The 22,169-nt window shown below is 35.9% G+C and overlaps 2 protein-coding genes across 3 annotated transcripts in view; one reads left to right on the forward strand and one right to left on the reverse strand.

Moving 5' to 3' along the window:
• LOC134846521 (calmodulin-beta-like) overlaps nt 1–12,730 on the forward strand; it is a 35,987-nt gene extending 23,257 nt beyond the window's left edge. For both annotated transcript variants that reach the window (XM_063863903.1, XM_063863910.1), the window contains exons 4-6: nt 5,898–6,036; nt 11,385–11,448; nt 12,520–12,730. In XM_063863903.1, the coding sequence (XP_063719973.1) occupies nt 5,898–6,036; nt 11,385–11,448; nt 12,520–12,594 (278 nt within the window). In that variant the 3' untranslated portion in view covers nt 12,595–12,730. The remainder of the gene's footprint in view (nt 1–5,897; nt 6,037–11,384; nt 11,449–12,519) is intronic.
• LOC134846602 (protein SET-like) overlaps nt 1–22,169 on the reverse strand; it is a 339,248-nt gene that overhangs the window by 184,694 nt on the left and 132,385 nt on the right. The gene's annotated exons all lie outside the window — the stretch shown is intronic.

Raw genomic sequence — 22,169 nt, forward strand, 5'->3', positions numbered from 1 at the left:
CTCAAACCATCTTCTTGCAATTGCTGTTCCACTTGCGCTTGAAGATCAACTTCGTCTCTCCTTTTGATCTCCTGGTCAAGATGGTCCGCTTCGTTGTCCGTCCAACCCTCCAGATTCCCTAGGCCGTAGGTTGACTGCAGGATGCTATTTGTTCTTCTGTATAGGGTAAGGATCCACCGCGTCTGATATTGGTTTGAGATGTCACCAATGTTCGCGAGGACGTGGTCTGAATTGATTTGTAATGCAGAAGGACAATCGACCTTTTTTGTCCCGACTACAATTTGTCGCAAGGGAGTTTCAGTGAGCATTTGTACTCTTAGATGATCAATTCTTCTTTAAGTCTAGCACTACCAAGGTCTCGATACTGTCATCTATCAATCCCAGCTCTGAGTTTGTTTCAACCCAGCCGTCGAAATCCACGAGGCGTCCGTCTGCTGTCGCGAAGGATTCCGTATAGTTTCGATGGGCCACGCCGTGCGGCTGCCATTTTGCTATATCTTTTGCTCCTCTCAAAATAGCCACAGTAGCCACTAGCGCCCTCACTGGAGTTATTCGGACGTGTGCAACAACGGTGCTCGGCATGCATCAACGAATTCTAAGGAATTTTCTGTCTGACACTGAGTACTGAACCTCTGTCCATTTTGAAGGATATTCCTGGCCCTCGGTAATTTGAATGGTTTGCGGTTGTCTGGAATTCGTTTTTTGCAAGATGTTCTGACTGGCCGCAATCTTACAGACTCCGAATCAAACAGCCGGTCAAAAAACTGCTCTCGGATCATGTAGTTTCTTGCCTGGGCTCCTATATTCACGTTGCAAGGGACTGCACGCGCCCGCAGAACTCATTTGGACCCTCTTTCTCCTTGCTTCAAGCTCATTAACCCGGCAACGCACCTGCATGCATCTGAAATAGCATCATACTGTAGTCGGGCTCGTCAAGCCTTCTTAGCCATTGTTGGTTCGTGGAAGCATTCGACCTCTTCTTGGAAGTGGGCAGACATGGTGGTGATCTAGACTAAAGCCCAGCCTGTCAAACAAGTTGGCAGTGGCATACTAGTTTGTTCGTCGTCCCGGCAGTTTGAATTTGCAGCCCAAGCAAAATGCGTCCGCCAATCCGCCCAGTTTTGGCAGCTGTTCGACGGGACTCGATCTAGCTTGATTGTCATAAATTGTGAATAACTTGCTTTTTTTCAAGCTATTGCCTCCTAAACCGTAAGCTCCGATCTTGGTCATTTATCTTCTTTCGCGATGGATTTGTCTTTTAACTGTTCAAGAATTTCAATTCGCGCAATTCGCGCCTAGTATCGCCAAAATTCCTGAACTTCAATTTGCTCCAAGCAAACTGTGCCGTCTGGCATAAAAGTTTACTTCCTAGCGTCCGTCTCTTTTCTGCATGGAAACTCTGCTGCACCCCTTTTTGTCGTTCAGGCTCTTCTGATTCAACTTCAGACTCAACTCTCAAGATATTTGATAGTAATTGAAATCAAGATAAGAAAAACATATTCAAAAATACAAAACGTATTGGTTGACAGGAATATTTTCTATCAATTATCGAGGTTTTTAGGTTTGCGAGTAACTTTAAAAACTGCCTCTCGTAGTTCTAATTGACTCTAGTTTGTAATCGTTTGAACCATTTCTCAGTAGAGGCTTTCTAACTCCAATGTCGCTCACGCACTGATCTGACAGTCACTGTTTTCCGAGGTCAAATCGACCTAATTTTTGCACTCGTGTCGCTAGAAACCGACTTGTCGTTTTATGCTTTATGATTTTTCGTCCTCTTGGGGCACTCCGGCACCCTCCATTTTTTTGATCAGTTGTTACGCTAAAGTTTAGTTAACTCACTCCATCCACAAGTTTCTTACATATCCGATAAATGTTTCACTGGTTATCCCATTTTCAGATTCCGTAATTTTTTCCCCGAGAATTTCTCTCTAAAGGTGACACCGGCGGAAATTAGTTTTCCAGGAGTTTCTTTGTGCTCCGGTCTAAGTGGCAGAACTGTCATAAAATCGGTACAGCTCGATCTTTTTTTTGCGGAAATTGCCTTTTTTCGGTATAGGAGGTCGTTTTCCTAAGGCTAATAGCTTCCCATCTGACTGTTGGCGATGGTTCAATTTATAACAAGGGTTGTATCGTCTCACTTCCCACCAATTCCCCAAGTTTCTGTTTTTTACGATTACCTGGATTCGAGAAATAATTCAGAAAATTAGAGGAGGGTTTGGTTATTGAGGGCATAAAAATGGAAATGGTGGTCCAGGGTGTCTGGGGATCCATACTTAAGCATCCCTTGTCTAGTCCTACCACAGATGAGAACTTGAGCCCAAAACCGCTGCTAGTACCGAGATGCAAAAAGGCAATTTATACTTCCTTGAACGGCCATCACTTCAATCAGGGGAGTCCGATGGGTCCCTTATTTTGAATACCCGGGTCAAATATTCTCTAGTATCCTTCATATGAGTTTCATGTTTCTATCTTGACGGGTATTTACTCCGAGGGAGGGGTATATATTTGCCTGATTTCGTTCCGCCCTTATGTTTTTGGCATAGGAGGGACTAGTTTTTTGAAAATCGAACTACTTTGGACTTGACTTTTTAAATTATTTTTATACTTATCATATCGAGTAATCAATCGTAGGCTTGGGTTCCTATGACATCTAACAAAGTAGAATCACCAGTCTTACAAAAAGGCTCAAGATTTGCAGAAACGTTATATATGACCTATCGCGGAAGTGAATTTATCTCGATCAGCTCACAATGAAACAATTTAAAAACTTTGTGCCAGTAAAAAATTTTTCAAAAAGATTGGGCACTGAAAACCACAACAGTTTATAAATTTTAAAACAGTTTTTTCATAGCTAGCTACAATCAATTTAATTTCTATTACACATTAAAGTCAAGAAAACTCACTCAAAAAAATCAAAACACGCGATTGAATCAGTTGTGAAGAAGAAAAGTTTGTTACCTCAAATTTTTTTTATATCAAGTTAAATCCTATTTTCAGATAATTTAACTCATAAAGCTCGGCCTTTCTTTTCTTGTGACGCTGACTGACATGGTAAAAAAGTCATTTAACTAAACTCCAAATTAATTTCGCTCATAGTAGAAATTATTGAATCAGAAAAAAATTCCAATCTGTGGAAACATTGTTTCTAAAATAAAGGACCAGACGAGCTACGTCCAATACTTTCCATGAGAACTTTCAAAGTATATTCAATACATAAGAAACTGTTTTCAAAGATCAATGAACAAAAAAATCTCCTCAAAAAATAAAAAATGGCTTGAGTTGCTCAGAAGAGAAGAAAATCTTCGCTCCATTTGCAATTCAAAATTATATATCCGAAATTTAGCTCCGAATAATAGAAAATCCGAATCATTTATCCAAATAATAGAATTTAGAGACATTACTGTAACAACAGTAACATTTTAAATATTTTTTAAAAAACTCAAAATTTCGCAACAGTAGGTACGATCTAGCCATTCTATATCCCTTAATGTTCATAGATTATCTTTTGACAATTCAACTTCGGTGAATGAGCTCTTCGAAAGAAGTATAGCAATTTTTTTATGCCGAAGTACCGTGATATATAAGATTTTTAATTTTAGCAAATATGCTTAATTCTTAGGCAAAATCTGGGCTGGCTGTGACAATTAAGCAGACAAAAAACAAGCAGACAAACAGAAGTCTGACAACAATTTTTTGGCTAAATTTTCTGTGTACAAAAAAAACTAGTTCTGCCCGGATTCGAACCATTTATCCTAAATTTTTAGGCAAGTGCCTCACCTCTAAATCACATGCGAAAACTAACGCATTGCTTTGGATTTAATATGAAGCAAGATGTTTAATGATTCAAGTAAATTTGTAAATCTAACTGTTAATCCGAAAAAAAGTATACATTCCGATTTGATAATGCTTGCTAATCGCCAGCCAAAAACCTTATACGTAAGGATAGCAAAAGGGACTTCTGCAACTATCAATCTTTGCACTAACGTAATAAGATCGAATTTTTATTTTTGTTCTTTTTTGCCTGAAATTTTTTGCCTTCTTTGTCTGAAATTTAGCCAGCTCAACTTGTGTTTTTGTTTGTTCTTTTGCTACATGCAAGTAGTTTATTTAATTGAGTAATTTAAAAGCAATTTCGCAGTTTTTGCATAATGATAGTACTTGTATTAGCAATTTCACCGACTTTTTTTTGATATGTCATTTTTTGCAAACTTGTTTGTCATCTTTCAAGTAGTTCTTACGATGAACTGTTTGAGAATTGCACCCGTACACAACTTATGCGGTTTTTCTACATAGAAATTTTATATAGATTATCTGCCCAGGTTTTCTTGTTTTTTCTGTAGAGAAATGTTCAATTTATTCTCTTCCCGCACCGGAGTTCCATGGATAATAATCGATTATAATGGTAAAATGTTGTCTAAAATGTTGTCATTATAATCCATTATTTAGGCAAATTTAGACCACGAAATCGATTATATTGTCATTATAATCGAATATTTTCGTAAAAACACAATCCATTAAAATCCATTATAATGGTTTATAATCCATTTAAAATCCAATATAATAATAGATTATAATCCATTCAAAATCTATTATAATTGATTATAACGGATTATAATCTACACATTTTTTTGCAAAATCTTTTGCAAAATTTGCAGCATTTCTGCGTTACTCACGGCCTATTCGCAATCTAAACCTAATCGAATTAACCCCCTCCCCACTTTGCTCCCCATCCGCGTTTGCCCAAAACCCATCCCCCACTCCCCTACGTTTGTCCCTACGCCCACCCCCATGTTTGCTAAAGTTTATCCCCAACCCCCCTCCAAGTTACAGTCCCCCCAGTTTATTTACAATTTTCAACGGTGACGGGGGAGGGAGTATACTCAGTTGTTCAGGTTACCCTCACATTTTTTACACCCCCCCCCCCCCCCCCCCCACGTTCAGTAAACGGAGGGGAGGGTAAAACTACGATGGGGGAGTTAATTTGAGGAGGGGTAAACTGTGTAAGTGTGTGTGTGTGTGTGTGGGGGGGGGTAAACCTGGAGGGGTAAAATAAGGACGGCGACTAGTAAATTATAAGATAGCTGGTTAACATATTTCATTGGGGCGATAAAAGCCAGGGATCCTTGGAACATGAAAAGGTTGGCTCTGTCATTCAGAAACTCACGAAGGTTGGCTGCAGAATTATTATGGGGCCAGTACAGCTTTAGGATGATAAAGTCTTTTCGCCCCCCCCCCCCCCCCCCCCCCCTAAATGATGAAAAACGAAACTGTTCATTAAAAAATGGATCTATGTTATTTACAAATGCAAGATGTTATTTTAAATGATGCCAAAAATAAAGCAATACTAATCTAAAGTAGCCCCAAACGGGCTCTTTTCTCATGTACTTGTTTTCTTCACGATTCAATTGCGTTTGTTTTTGTCGTCTTTTCTGAAGTTTTTGCAATATTACAGGTTGATTTAATGGCCTGGGTATTTGGGTCAACAGAAAAAAAAAACAAAAAGCGGATTTGCTTCAGTTTCACGTTTCGAAGTTTGAGCTGCTCAAATGTCATTTAGAGGGGGGGGGGCTGCGCTATAACCAAAAAGACCCGGATTATATCTCCTACCAGTGTCATCATCACCTCACTAAAGCTCAACAGTTCTCCTTTCTAACTTTGTACATCAAAAGTGTTTTTACTGTTCACTAACTGCCACAGTCAAGTTGATTTTTAATGCAAAACGGCTCATACATAAAACTATACTTCACATTTCGAATGATGGATTTTCTGAGAAAAGCCAACAGCGCATCGGAAAAAATTTCAAAAGAACGTTTTGACAACTCTTGATAGCCAGGAGTGAGTGGGGTCAGTCAGACTTAGGCAAGGTCACCCTATTGTTTGAGCCTGTTTTGTTTTAGATTCGAACTTGATAGAACTATCCGAGTACATTTTGATGGCCAAGGCCATGCTTAGCAAACATGACCCTGAGGCCCTGCAGAATGCGTTCAAATTCTTCGACGTCAACGGAGATGGATTCATTTCCACGGACGAACTCAAGTAAGTCCTCTGTTCTCCACTTTTGCATTCGGGTACTTTGCAAAACAACTTTGCAAATAGAATGGCAGAAATTAAAAAGGCTCAAATGGTAAATGCACTAGTGTATGCTGTGTAAATGATTCAAGTATAAGTATATTCATTTTATGCAAACTCTCATGTTTCTTTCAATGTTAATTTTTTCTCTGCAGAAATTTCTGTGAATGTTTATTTTTTTGCAGAAAATTTTCGATGGCAGTTCTCTAATATTCAAAATCAACCTCGCAGATCCTGTCACTGAAAAAAAAAACATATGATAAATTTTCCAATTTTTCTAGAATACTTTTTCTTTTCTTTGGTTTATTCCACCAAGTAATTTTGCTTGAAATAATCTGTGGTAGTGAATCAACGACCTGTAGTTTTCACATACTTTTCGAAGTAGTTATTTAAAATCATTGAATTGCTCGCCAAAATACAAACTATTTCAGTTGACATAACCCAAGTTTAGATTTCTAACAGTTTTTACAAAATAATGATACTATTTTAGTTTTTTTCTAGAATTTCGTTGCAATTTCTCATTATAAATCCCCGAAATATTAAATTACTTTGTTCCATTTTGATTATAAACTGTTCAAAAATTATACAATTATAACTTTCGTTTTTTGGCTCAATAATTTTGGCGTTTATTTTGTCGACTGAATTTCCAAGCAAAACATTATAGTTTGCTTCCATAACTGTAATATTTTTTTGCAAATTTTTTTAGTGGAGTCAAAATAGCTCTAGGTTTCGACCTTATTTTTTGGTTGAGTCAACATAGTTGAATTAAAGTTCTAATAAATATCTACTCAATTTGGAGCGTTACTGTTCTCGAATCACTGATATTATTTACACCAGCAAAGCGTAGTGTATTATTACCAAGAATTTTTTTTTCCAAACGGTGGCACTTTTGGTACAATTAATTTTACTCATATTTAGGCATAAGCAACTTGAAAGCATATTTTAATGCTTATTTTGCCTAGTGTAGGTCCTGTTGAAAAATAAACAGGTATTATGAAAACGTATGGTTTTTGTTTTTTTTTGTTGCTTTTTTTTTGCGAGGCTTTGAAAAGTTTTTGCTTTTTTCGCAGAAACGAGCAAATTATGGGAATGTCTTTTTCTCAATCGGCTATTCCCTAAATTTAGTATTCAAAAAAGTTGTCGCCTCAAACAAGCGCATTTTTTGACATTTTATTAGTTTCTAAAACTTTTGACTTTTCTCAAAAACTACCCTGCTAAATTGGAGATTATGGGTTCAACCGAAAGAAACACAATGAGTTCTGCAAATCTTTCCAGCGAAAGCTGCAATGCCCTGTGTTTTGAAAAAAATATGGCTTAGAAAAATCCAATTTTTGATCTTTTGCTGCTTTTTGGAAACTTAATTTTTTTTTCAAAACTTACCTGCTGTTTCTGAGTTTGATAGCTCTTTCATACTATCATGGGTCTTCGATTTTCCCTGTGCAATCTGTTTTACCCTATTTATTTGTAAAAGAACTGATTTCGACTTCGCAAAAATCCATTCTTCAAATTTTTTTGTCGTTTTTTTTGGAAACTTCAACACCATGACTTCAACTTCATGTGTGAAAGTTTTGAAAGTCGTGGAGCAGATGTTAGAACATCATACTCTTAACCTCACAATTTTTTTCTCAAGGTTTATTTTTAATTTTTTTAATTTCGCTTTGTTTAGCCTGTTTAGAGCTTTTTTTTGCATTTTCCACGCTTGTGTTTGCGAAGCGCAGCTTTGCCTCTGCGTAAAAAAAATATTTCATTAGTAAAAGTTTTGGCACACATTTTAAGAGTTTTTTAAAGTTGTCACCGGCTTCGAGCTGCGTCATTCTTCTTATAAGTAGCGTGCATGAAAGCCATTTCAGATGATTGATTTGCTATAAACTATCTTGTTTTTGTTTTCTTCTGATTACTTCAATTGGGTTAATTTTTGATGACTGTTGTCAATTTTTTTTTCAAACTTTTTGAAATCAGTTTTCGTATAATTTTGGAACCTAATTGTTTTTCGTTTTTTTTTACTCATCAGCTTCTTTTGGTATCGCAAGTGGTGCGAAATTTTGCTGAGCCTCCTTGCGCTGTTGTGCTGATTGAAAATGAATTCGTAAATTATTTCAAAGGCCAAATTATCACTTCAATCAAAACTTTTTGTTGCATTGTGAAATCGTCATTATTTGAAGGACAAAACTGTCGAAAAATTCTTTGAATACAACTTGAACTACTGTCACAAAACATAAAAATGCATTTTTTTGATTTGAACAAGCAAATAAACGAAGTTTTACATCATGTTTTGTCGTTTTATCTGGAATTAATTAATCATTTGGCCTATAGGACTGGCCCTTTGATATATGCTAGATGAAATTATTCAAACATGCAGCCAGATCAATGATTGCGATATTTTTTTTGAATGCATAAAATAGCAAGTTTATCATAACTAGTTTAACAAGTGTTCTTGCTGTGGAAGCATCCTTGCAATCAGCACAAAGAATTTAAATTTAGCGGCTCAAACTGGTTTTTAGGAATGCTCCAATTGATTCTTCGCCTACTTTTTACTAAAAAACACCAGCGTTTTCAAAATCGATCGCCGCAATCTCTACAAATGTAAATTAAACAGGTACTTTTTGCCGGGGGTTGTCGGGAAAAACAACCCGGTGTTAAATAAAGAAGAGTGCATGTTGGTTGCAAACTATTGGCCTATAACTCTGCTTTACACTGTCTCTAATGTGCATATTTGAAGAAGTGCACATTTGACAGCCTCTATCCACTTGTGATTCCTTTGTTTCACTGCAATCAGTACGGTTTCCGTCTCAAAATCATTTTTCCGGATCACTATTCATAAAAGTCTTTCAACCACTGGAGACTTATTATCGACGTAACTCAAATTTCTAGCAAAAAAAGAATGTTTTTTCGAAAAATGGTGTAGTTTGGAAACTTGTAATTTGGAAAATTTTTGATGTTTGCGAACAGGGGCAGATTTGGCGGATGCGGCTTTTCTCCTTCCCTTGAAGGGATTCGACCGCCCCACCGACCAAAGAGTCCCACTATTGGTATTATTTCATGATATCCACTTTTGGCTGACAAACACCAAAACTTTTTTATTCTTGGTGTTTGTCGCAGTTTTTTTATGAAAATTTTCAAAAAAAATGCCCAAAGAAGGCATTTATGCCATTTTTTTATAATTTACCTGAGGCGCAAAGTTTTTTGCCAACTGTCAAACTTTTTTGAAAATCCGCCCCCTCGAGAATATCCTTGATCCGCCCTTGTTTGCGAAGATGTTTCCACACCAAGAAGATATCTTGAACTAGTTATGATATACTATTTGTTTTCAGCCTTCAAAACAGAATTTCTTAAATTTTGATTGGAGGACCCCTTTTCAAATAGTATCACCTAGCTTCTGTCAAGTTTCAGCCCTATATCCCAATTAGTTGCAGAGAAAACAAAAAAAGTGATAAAGTTTCCGTTCGCAAACAAAGTTTTAAAATAATGATTTTGCTTTGTGGCTGCATCCACACTTTTTTGAGTGTTATGTCTTTCTTATCTGGTTTTTACTTTTATGTAACATTACCCTGAAAAAGCTATTGTAATTCTACCGACAATTAAAAAGGGGGAGGAACTTTGTATTCGAGTGTATTTTCGATTTTTTTTCTTTTTTTGTTTACCACACAAAATCAGGTGCCACAAATGATCATCGGAAGTGCTCGATTGATACATCATAATAAAATCCTATCAGTCATGATCCGAACGAAAAAAAAAATTTCGAAAAAATGTTCCCCGTGTCGAAATCTTTCCCATGTGGTTTTTGGTCTAATTACGAGCAAAAAAGGTGACCGAGAAGGCTTTTTTTGTTTTTCAAGCAAGAGTTTTTAACGCAAATAACTATCGTAATGGGCGGAGAGATATATCATTTTAAGCCTTTTCAGCCCTGATTCGAACTACAATAAAAAATTTCAAAACGTTTTCTCAGTGTCGAGAAATTTTTTCCAGGTTTGAATTTTTTGAGTTTTAATCTAATTTCGAGCGAGTACAGAAAGCAAGCAAGCTTATTAAGGTTGGAAAATTCTGTGCTATTAGCGCAGCCTCGGCTAGTTTTTATAATATGTATCGTAAGGTCTTGGAATTTAAACTTATACACTGTTTTCGAAATGCAGTTTTGGCCTATGAATAATTAATGTCCGACAGATACGTAATCCAACAAAACTTCTCGTATATTAAGGGAAAGCCTTGAATGTTCCGATTGGTTTCTTAGGCCAAAAAAAAGCGTGAAAAATTTGAAGCGCATTAATTTGACACATACGCGTGGCATAAGAAGGCAATTTATTGCGCTACTTATCCCAAAATAGCCAAAATAGCAATTTTCAAACACCCGTAACCTTATCAAAAAACTCTCAGATAAAACTTTTCTTTTCAAGTTTAAGCTTAAGGCAACAATTTTTTTCAGATGGTATACAAAGATTTGTCAAAAACTCTTTGTTTAATAGTCAAAAGTTGACTGATTAAAAAAACCACACCCAAGCATAAACATTCCGCAGTTTTTTGAAAGTTGGAATAATTAGTCACATTTATAATTCAGGCAAATTTCTAGGCAAGTTTAATATTGGCGAAACTCAACGAAAATTGTTTGGGAATTTAGAGTTAAAAAAATTGGACGAAAACTAAACAAAGCCATCAAAACATATGCCGAGAAAAACCGATTGAAAATTTTTGACTTTTTACCTTGATTCGAGCGAATAAAGCGAGTATCTAAACTTACAATAGCTTCTTTTACTAGCTTAAACGCTTGCACTAGCTAAATATAAAACGTAAAAAGTTAGTTTTACTCAAGTAACGTTAGTTTTTTAAATATTTTAGCGCCTTTTTGGAATCAGAAATTTAAAAGTTTCAAAAAAATCTTAGTATAGCTTTTGGTTATATTTGAATAGCACTTGAATATACCACTTGAATATATTTTGAAAATTTTTATTTTATTTTAAAATCATATAAAGGATGTGAGTTTACATAAAAGAGATATATTTTTTTAAATTTTCTTCTACACCAAGGTCATGCATGGGTGCTACTCTCATGCACGAAGGACAAAATTCGCAATAATTCTCAGCCAATCAACGCCCTGTAATTTGACCGATTTTATCGCTTGTTTGCTCCCAATTTATGAATATTGAATTCTGATTGGCTGTCAAAATTTTCACACACGATGGATTCCCTCACATTACAGCAAGGAACCCCGGACTTTACACAAGGGACTGTTCAGCTTGTCGAGGCATGCCCTAGATTGTCTGCGACTCGTTGCAACTAAATGCTCAATTTTGAGGGTGTTTGATATGACGTATTTGTTGTAGGAAAGCGTTGACTGAGTGTGGGGACACTATGACGGACGAAGAAGTAGATGAGATGATGTCAGAGGTAAAGCAAACATTTCTCCCACGTTACCGGTCAAAATGAATTTATATCGAGTGTATCAACCGAATTTGGACGTTTTTCTTTATTTTTGATCAGAATTGAGTGTATGTTTCTCAAAAGCGTTCGGCCCAAAATGAGCTTAAAATGCTCAAAGAAGAAGTACTCTTCAACTGAAAAAAGTTTTTATCTGCTGAACTTGCAAAAAATAATTAAATGAACAAAATAGCACAGAAGAATCCAACCGCTGTTCTTTGTGCAACAAGAAAATTAAAAAACAAAAAATGATGTTTTCAAGCGCGTGTGGGTGGAAGGATATAAAGTTAACTTAGAACATGCTACAAACTTCTGGCTAGAAGTCAGATAAAAAAAAATTTTAGTTACTTTCATTTGGTTAAAAACCTTATTAACGAAAGGTTACTTTTCACTCACTTCAACCGAATATCGTTCAAAAAGTTGAAACTTCAAACTGTTTTTTTTCGATGCCATGAAAAATAATTTATTTTTTATAACTTTAGCGAATAACATCTGAAAGCGCTTTATGTCACTGGTCACCATCTTCAAAATAAGGTAGTGGTTAATGAAGTTTTTCCAAGCGAAATAGTTCGATTTTTCGCTTTGAAAATTTTATCGACCTTTTTTTTAGGTCGACCGAATTGATCTTTTGAGTTCTCCCTAAGCACAATTTAGTCCCTGTTTTGGCCAAATTTTCTGCGCCGCACTTTTTGGAAAATTTTGACCACAAAATTGCTTTTTTTGGCGCGCGCTTCCCCCTCAAAATTAGTATATATTGGCGCCCAAAGGCGCCTTTAGAAAATTTTTTGGGTCGGTCGGCCAAAAATTGATTTCTTAAAAAGTACCAAAGGGGGGACCCTTTGGGTCGGCAGGGGTGGAATCCCTGAGAGGAAGGGCGTCCGCTTCCCTCGCCCCCTAAATCCGCCCCTGCCTACATGCTTTAATGTTTTCAATAAAAATTAGTCAATATATAAAATGATGCACTCGAAAAACTTACTCGATAGTGCAATCTTTTTTTCGCGTGTTAGTATCCCGTTCTTTATCTTACATATTTTGTTTCAGTTGGACATCGACCATGACAACAGAATAAATGTGCACGAATTCGTAGTCCTGCTCAAGTCCCATGATCAATTATGAAGGCAGCTTTTATCGACAACTAACCCGAAACCAAAACAAATGTTAAATCGTTTTCATTATTTTTTTCAGCCAATAAAAAATGAATACATAAAATTTGTTTTCTTAAAATGATATCATGAATACATCCGAGTTTTCATTGCAATTGCCAAAAAATATGAAGGCGCTGCAAATTATTAAACAAAAAAGAAATCATCTACATAGTAAAATTGTTAAAAGCATATTTTTGAGAGCTAAATCTTTTTAATTACTTTTGTTATAATTACGACGCCAAACTTGGTCGTACAACAAGAGCACAAAAGAGTGTTCGCTCGCTTCTGTTCATCCTCTATATGTGTTTAAGGTTTTAAACAAATATATAAGTTTCAAACAAATATAATATAAGTTTTAAACAAATAAGGACAAATAATACCCACGCGATTTCTTAACAATTTATCTGTTGTTATGGAATCCACTAACGAACGTATTCTGGTTCTTGACACTAATTAAATTAAACTAAATTTTGCTGGATTCAGCCGCCTTCTTCACCACAATCGTTATTTTTGCTCCGACTTACGTAACCAATGTAACGGAAAAATTGCGCTCGGGATGGTTATTTTTACACTTTTTAATAAGCAGTTTCTGACGGAGTTTATTTTATATCAGTCAAAAATTATTGATTTCCTGAGCTTAAATTTGAAAATATGTTTCGCCTGTTATCATTTTTTTAAAAGTAATGGGGGTTTTTAACTTGTCACTTTGGGCAATTTGGGACAATTAACGCGCGATTTAATTTAACTCGTTAGCAGAAATTAAATCCGTCTTAGAAATCGTTCGAAATTGGTTGAAGGAAGCCTATTTGCCATAAATGATTTGTTGCTAGGAGGGAAATCTATCACTTTGTACTTTATATGGCGTGTGGGGTGATGTTTTTCTGGAAAAATCTCAAATTAAAAAAAAATTGTTTTTTTTTTATTTATTTTTTCGTGTTATTATTGCTCCATGGAATTTGAAAGGCAGTCGAAACACTCAGGGCTTTGTCCTGATACGAGCAGTCTTGTTTTCTTTGGATTTCGCAATTTGTCACTACATCCGCAATTTATTGCGGGGATTCAGTTTTTTACTGGATTTCACAGATTTTACTTTGAACAAATGTGCGCAGGCTCAACTCCGGAATCGACTGACAAATTGGCTTCTAAAGTCAACCTTTTCTCTGATTTTCAGATTTTGGCCCGTCCAATGTTGAATCATCAGTTTTTTTACTTCAATTCCCCGATCATTTGTGGAACCTTCTGGGAATTCGATGGAAACAAGCGACAATGATGAAATCCAAACCATAACCAATGTTTCCGAACTACCTCCTGCTACCAACAAATTAGATGTTTCCAAACTACCTCCTGCTACCCTTAATTTAGAGGCCTATAATTTAGTGTGACCAGATGCCACTTGACTTTGCAGCCTAACTTTTTATTTTAGTGGTTAATATGTTTTTGGAAATTTTTTCTGATGCGGAATAACAATTTCTTTTTACTGTTGTGAGTTTACGATCAGAATTTAAAAAAAAACGAGTCCCAATTAAATAGTATATTTTTTATTAACTTGAGAAACACACAAGTGAGATTAGAATATAGTTAAGCGGAATACATGTTAAATGTTTTTAAATAATCTTTAGTCGTATTTTGTTAGATGCAATTTTTTTTAGCAGTTCTTGTTCGATCGAGACATGTATCAAGTTTTTTGTCCCTCTTTTCTGTCGTAAGAGCTGTTCAGATTTGTTTCCTAATTCTTTTGTTATTTCGTCTAACTTGTCAAAAGTCTGCGCCATAATTTTCTGACAATTCAAGTTTTACCCCAAAATGATAATGATTAGTGTAGTTCAAATCCAGATTGCAGTCAAAATGCCTCAGGCTTATAATAATAAAAATATAAGTGAAAAGTCATTGGAGGCAAAAAAGATGCCAATCAATAGGTCCGCTGCTCGGCGATAATATTGGGCCCCTTTTAGGCATCAGAAGCCAAAATATATTATAATAATTAAATGGTAATTAAAAGGATATATCCTAATAATTTGAGTCAGATTGTTTGATCTTGAATATCACCGGCCAAACAAGATAAACAAGCTATATATGCCAACCAATAATTATTTCTATCAGTTGTGATAGTATCGCGTATTGTAATTGTGATGATCGTAAGGAACATGATCCGTGTTTGATTTGTAGTTGGGTTCTACCAATATCTTCGTAACTGTTTCAAAATTAAATGCGAGGAAATTGTTGAGGACCTCTATTTCCGCTTGCCAAGAATCTCTTGGTGGAACAGATAAAATGAGAATCCGTTGATGGGTAATTGCGTCAACCCATTCCTTCATCGGTTTTGTGGTTTCACTGGGCCTTTTTGATTTCGGAAACTCTTTTCTCGGATGATCGCATAATCGTTTCCACCACCCATAATTACAATATGAGCGAGTCTCTGCAAATCTTGCGTGATAACCCTATCTTTCCAATAGGTAACCTTAATCCAGATAATCCAATGAAATTCATTTCCGATTCATGGTAACCACTCGAGTAAATGCTTCCCAGATAATTAACGTGACTATCGCCAAAAATTGCAATGCGTTTTTTCATTTTTTCTAAATCAGATCAACGATCAACTTCAAACTAAGTTCTTTTATTTTGACTTTGAGTACTTTTACAAAACTTAAAAATCGGTCATTCACAGATTCCCATTTTGTTTTATTTTCTACAGATCGTGCGATATTATCTTCACTATAGTGTAGTTTCAAAATCCTTCCTAAGTGAAGTTTGTCGGTGAATACTTGTGGGTCTACAATCTTTACAAGGTCACCTTCTCGGAATTGTTTTTTCTCATCTTTGAATCATTTGTTTCTTGCCAATTGCATCGGTTTGTATTCCTTCTGAAATCTGCGCCAGATTTGATTAGCATCTCCTCCGATGACCTTCATAGTTTTTCAAGTTTATTCGGAACAATTCCTATCTTGATAATCCAATCAAGAAGTGATTTGATGTAATCTCTTCGTAACAATCAATGTCGTACAAATCTGATGTGGGAGATCTTTGGTTAAGAATGACTTCAACTATGCAGACAGTTGTGGTCAAAATGTCCTCCGTCATTTTTTGTGTTCCCATAACATTATACATTGCCTTTTTTTTGTACTTCTCACTAGTCCTTCCCTTACACCTCCATTGCGGGTCAAACTTTCTTTCAATGTATCGTTTTGTCATTGATTCTTTGTTTTTTGGCAACCATATTTTAATTTGTTCTTGTAAAAAGTTGTTCTTTCCAACAAAGTTCCTCCCATTGTCGTTCACGCTAAAACCTGGCTTATCTTTTCGAGAGATGAATCGAAACAAGCAGTTTGACATTGATTCGCTTGAAAAATCATGAGGAACTTCAAGATGCACGGCTCTCGTTGTAAAACAAGTCAAGAGACATATCAATCTTTTTTCTGATGATATCCTCACTTTTACATTGAAAGGTCCAAAGTAACCTACACCTGTGTTTTTGAATGGTCTTGTGAAATCCATCCTGAACATAGGTAAAACTGCCAGCAGTGGAGACTCGTTCCTCTGCTATGTATGTTTTCTACAGGGTGAAAATTAGCCTTGATTATTGCACCAAAAATCCAGAAAGACTCTTCAACCATGCTTCTGAGTTGTTCCATCCCAGTGTGAAGATTTTCCAGATGTTTGTTTCTTAGGAAAAAAACAGTTATATGATGTTTTGAATCCAAAATAATTGAATGCAATTGTGCCAATGATAAGTCTTTTGACCTTGACAATGTACTTCTTGCTCTCATCAACCCCTCTGCATCAATAAATGTATTCCGTTTTTTGAGATGGGATTGCTTTTTTCTCTGAATCTAGCTCGTTGAACACACCTGAAAAAAAATTCGTAGCTTGCTGCTTCTCTTCAACTGTTAAGCTCAATGATTTGGGTTTCTCTTTACGCATTGTTCTGAATACGTAAGGAATTGTGTTTTGAAGAAGTTTAAAGTTACTAAACCTATGCCAAATGGCCAAAAGTTCATTAATTGTAACCTTAATACAAGTTTCTTCAATTACTTCTTGCGTTTCAACGTTTTTGATGTTCAATTTCTTTGGCCATTCCTCTTCATTCTTTATCCAGGTCAGCCCGTCTAACCAGGTAATTTTGAGTGTTTGGGCTATTGTGAGTCCTCTTGTACCTAGATCTGCCGGATTCATTTCTTCGTTGACATGTCTCCATGTTTTGGTTGTCGTGGTGTCGAAAACCATTGAGATTCTGTTTGCTACGAGATCGGAAATTTCTTCTCAGAAGACAACCAAGCTAGTACTGTGCTAAAATCTGACCACTTGTAGACTTTGTTCACAGTGTTTCTACGTGTTTCCAGTATACTGTCTTTAAATCTTGTGGCTATCACTGCTGCTTGCAGCTCTAAGCGTGGTATGCTTAGTTGTTTCTTTGGCGCAACTCTCGTTTTTCAAACAAAAAAAGATACGTTTTTAGTTTCATTTTGCTTTGATGCACAAAAGTAAGCAACCGCGCAAATCCTTCAGGTGAAGCATCAGCGAACACATGGAGATCAACCTCTGTTGGAATGAAATTGAAGTAATGTCTATGGATTTTAATGTTTTGATTTGTGTAAGTTCTTTTCTCCAAGACTCATACTCTTCAGCAATTTTTTCCGCAATTGTTTTGTCCCGTTCAACACTTTCAGATTTCCAGAAGTTATTTAAAACGTTCCTTATCCGAATGGTGAAGGGTGACATCAGTCCTAGTGGATCGGATAGTGAAAAAACCACGCTAAGCAAATCTCTTTGTGAGAATCCTTCGACTGGCTTATCCTTCATTCAACAGAATGCTTAACTGTCCGACTCTATGTTCCATTTATTTCAAAGAATCGAAGTTGCCTTTTCCTCGGTATTTTCCGTTAACTCTACAACATTACTTCGAACATATGTCAGCTTGAAACCCCCTTTGTTTAAACTTCTAACTACTTGTAGTTTGAGGTTCTCGGGTTTTATTCTATCAATGCTGAAATATATATGAAATCATTCATATAAAAATCATCCATAAAGACATTTTTTGGTAAATTGTCAATTTCCAATGATTTGGTCAGTGCATAATTTGCACAAACTGGTGATTTTTTGGCTCCAAACATATGTCAGTTATATTTTTATATCACTATTTTGTCGCTTTTACTTTCGATATCTGGATACAAAAACCTCAGACAATGAGTATCTTCTTTTTCCACCTTGACTTGAAGAAACATCTGCTCAATATCAGCTGTGGTTGTATTGCTGCTTCCCGATTTTTGAAAAAGGTTTTACAAGCTTCTGCAACAAATCTGGTCCAGGTAGTTATTTATCTTTCGAAGATACCCCTTTAATTTTTGAGGCTGCATTACAAACTCTTCTGACTTTCCCTGGCTGGTTTGAATGAAGAGGTGAGGTAAATACCTGGATGATGAGGTAGATACCCGAATTTGGCATTCTCAGTGTTGGATATGCCATTTTGAAACATTTTCTCAATGAATTCTTTTTTGAGATCAATTTTTATCGTGTCGTGATACTCTTCGTTTTCAAGTCATAACCTTCACCGAGCTTTTTTCGTAATGACTTAAGTTGCCCCCAAAAAATTCCATAGTTGTTTGGAAAACTTAATTGATCCTCCGACCAAAAAAATCCAACTTCTCATCTACTATCTTCAAATTTGGTAGTAGATTCTAGGATTTGCTGAGCTCGCTTTTCTTCACTAGATACCGATTCAACATTTCTCACTGATCCATAGCTTTCAATAGACAACCATTTTTGACCTTCTGAGCCATCTGCTCTTCTGTAGAGCAGTAATACAATCCCGCTTTGCAATCATAGGCTTCTTTTTGTCCCAACGGACCATTTAGAGACAATCCAAAAAGTGTTCTCACTCTCCATGGATTTCTCTTGTTCAGACTTCTGTATTCTATTCGTCTTATCATTTTGAAATGATCCCTACCAATTAATTTTTTGACGTCGGAGCGAAATTTTCTGGTTCGGCATGAACGATTAATGCGGATATCTTCTTTTGTGGGCACTATAATCGTAGTTCTTTGACCCAACAAACAAATCGGGATGAAGCAAACAATTGATGTTTTCAGTTTTGAGACTCTTGGTTTTCAGCTTCACTCTTACTTCTTCCGTAAGGCTTATTAAACTGTTAGCTCCAGTTAAATATCTTTTGCAGTCTTCTGTATCTAATTTCAGCGATTCTTTAAAAGATTTGTCTAGTAGTATCGCTGTTGACCTAGTGTCTTTTAATGCACAAATCTCCATTGATTTGCCTGTCTTTGGATTAGTTAGTTGCACTCCTATTATCGGTAGCAAACCACTAATGGATGGCAATCTATAACAATTGGTTGATTGTTGGTTATTGGTCATATTCCAGATCTACTTTCAAGTAATTGTCGGTTGTGCTTTCTGTCACATCCATCTTTTCCACATGGATTGACTTTACAGTCTTTGAGGGGATGTGCTTTCCGGAAAGATCCAAAGCGCTATGTGTTTATTCATGACATCATATCGCTGTTTCACAGTTATCTTTTTGAAGTCTGGGCAGTTTCAGAGTTTGTGTTTCACCTTGTGCTTTTCTGTGCGTTTGCAATGATTTGTGCTTTGATTTTTGAAGTCTTGACTCTTGTCTTCTGTAACATACGTTCTGCCTTTTGTTTGATGTATGTGATTTATTTTCCGTGTTTCTGTTGCTCCTCTAGGTTTATGATTTCGCTTTGCAATTAACTGATCGTGCTCTAAGGCCGCATCAATGAGCCATTCACTTAGCTCAAGCGCATTTGATTGAGCTGCTTGTGCTATCGTGAGTGTTTGAGCTAACGCACAAATCTCCATTGATTTGCCTGTCCTTGAATTAGTTAGTTGGACTCCTATTATCGGTAGCAAGCCACTAATGGATGGCATTCTATAAGAGTTGGTTGATTCTTGGTTATTGGTCTTATTACGGATCTTTTTCAAGTTGATTGTTAGCAATTCCTTTCATTTCAGAAAAAAGTCCCTTTCTCTCCGAGATCTGATAGAAGTTTGCTCAAAATCATGTTTAATCTTGAAGTTGATTTCAGATCGTCATCCTATCCAAAACTTGATAAAAAGTTTACAAACGTACTCACTACAAACGTACGCCTGCAATTTTTGATGTTTGATGCGAATCGTGTATCCTTACAATTGGAAAGTTCTGCACCAGCTTTAGTTGTGAATCAACTATCATATGTGGCTGACCGTAAAGGCTGGACAACAGTTTCCAAGCATGTTCACAATGGTTGCCATCATAGCTGCGTCCTGTCAGAATCAGTTTAGCTTGGCCAGATACTTAGTTTTTCAGATAGTACATCTTTTCGCTTTTTGTTATGTCCGCGTCATGCACTGTTTCTGTTAATAATCCTGGCATGAGACAACGTTTCTATGGAATCAGGTCGTTGACTCAGTCCCGAGCTTAATTAAGATTTATTACTCGGCCTTGCCAGTATCGTCAATATACGCTTGAACTTCTTTGATGAAGTCTTCGTGTAACGTTGTGGATTTCCTCTTGTCAGTTTTTTTTCAGTTTGTTGTTTGTTCCCCACTTTGACGTTAAACTGTTGTGCTCTTTCATTTTATCTACGCATTTTTTAAGTTTTTCCAATTTTGCTTTCACTCGACAAAATCTTCTTTTCTCCTCAATCAATTGATTTTTTTTATCGTATGTGCGGAGAATTTCTCGATCGTAATTTTCCATTTTTCTTCTTTCAGCCAAGATCCACCTTTTTATTTTCGTGTCATCTCTGGTCTGAGCTTGCAGTTGTTCTTCTATCGAAGTCGATTCGCTCGTCATTTTGTCTTTTCTCTGATCGTGTCGTCTAATCGTGTTAACGTGAAATTATTGTAAAGGAAAAAGTTGAAGGTAATCAAATATATATTTCAACAAAAAAAATCAAGAAAAATATGTTGCCGTTTGGCCAACAAATGGAAATATTCAATCAAATATTTTCAATTAATTTTGGAATGAATTTTTCAATTTCATTTTTTTTTTCCAAACTGATTCCTGCTACCATTCATTTAGCGGCCTACCTTTCTGTGTGACCAGATGCCACTAGACTTTTTAGCCAAAATTTATATCTTCAAGTTAAAATTTTTTTCTGGGAAAATTTTCTGACGCGGAATCATAATTTGTTTCTACTGTTGTGAGTTTACAATCAGTATTAGTTAAAAAAATGGGTCCCGATTAAATAGTATAAAATTTTTATAAACTTGAGAACTACACAGTTAAAATTATAATACAAGCAAGCGGAATGTAAAATAACTATTGTTTTATAGTCTATTGTATTAATTTTGTTTGTTGCAACTTTCGTAGCAGTTCTTGTTCGACCGAGAATTGTATCAAGTTGTTTGTCCCTCTTTTCTGTCTCGCAATCTGTTCAGATTTCTTTAACAATTCTGTGTTAATCAGCCTAATTTGTCAAATGTCACCGCCATAATCTTCTGACATTTCCAGTGTTACCCCAAAATGATAATAAATGGTGTAATTCAAACCCAGATCGCAGTCATAAATGCCTCAGTTTAATTTTAAAATAAATATAAGTGAAACGTCTTTTGTGTCCAAATTGAACCCAATCAAGAGGTCCGCTGCTTGGCGTTAAAAAATCTTGAGTCTTGTTACTCCAATTCCCCGACCATTTGTGAAATCTTTTGGGAATTTGATTGAAACAAACGACAATGATGAAATCTAAACCATAACCAATGTTTCCGAGCTTGGCGTCGTTATGACGTATTTCCTTGTAAAATAAAGGAAAACGATTCAAGTATTTATGAACAATCTGTAGACTCAGTGAAATTTGAAAATTTACTAATCGAAAACAAAAGGAGGAAATCAACCAAAAAACTTCAAAAATTGGAAATTTACAAGATAAATATGCAATTCACGTAAAATTTCATTTACATGAATAATTGCGGGATGACAACTTTCAGATTATTTGAGACACGTGAGTTGTTATTTCCAACGCTCCAATTATAACTTACACCATACTGACTGCAAGTCGATATGAATAAGTAGAATTCTACTCAAACACTAAGTTTTCTTGTTCTTAAACTTTTGCTAAATTTTCTAGTATATCTGTATATACTGACAGTAAAAAAATATTTTGATGAACAAATGCAGATTCAACAAACAAAAGATTAAGTGGCTGTAATTTTGCCGAATGCACAAAGTTCCCACTAAAACCAGGAATTACCTAGGTTTTACCATCACTTACTGGTATTTCCTTGTTAGGACTTTTACTATTGCAAATTCAGAAAGAAACCTCGAGTCGGGCTTTCTTTGGTCGGGCTTTCTTTGTATCTTCCCAAGTTACTGTAGTCTTGAACAATATTTGATTATTCTTCAATCATTATTTTATAAAATTTGTAGCAAGCGGTTTGCTAAATTACAAATCTACTGTATTTAATAAACTGAACTCAAGAGTTGACGCAAGGTCTAGAGCCCAGTTGCAAAATACTTTCGGAGCAGAAAAATAAATCAGAATGAGGGCAGCTCAATTGACAGATTCTATTATCGGTAGCAAACCACTAATGGGTGGC

This window comes from Symsagittifera roscoffensis, chromosome 1 (genome assembly GCF_963678635.1).
Source record: "Symsagittifera roscoffensis chromosome 1, txSymRosc1.1, whole genome shotgun sequence".
NCBI lineage: Eukaryota > Metazoa > Xenacoelomorpha > Acoela > Convolutidae > Symsagittifera > Symsagittifera roscoffensis.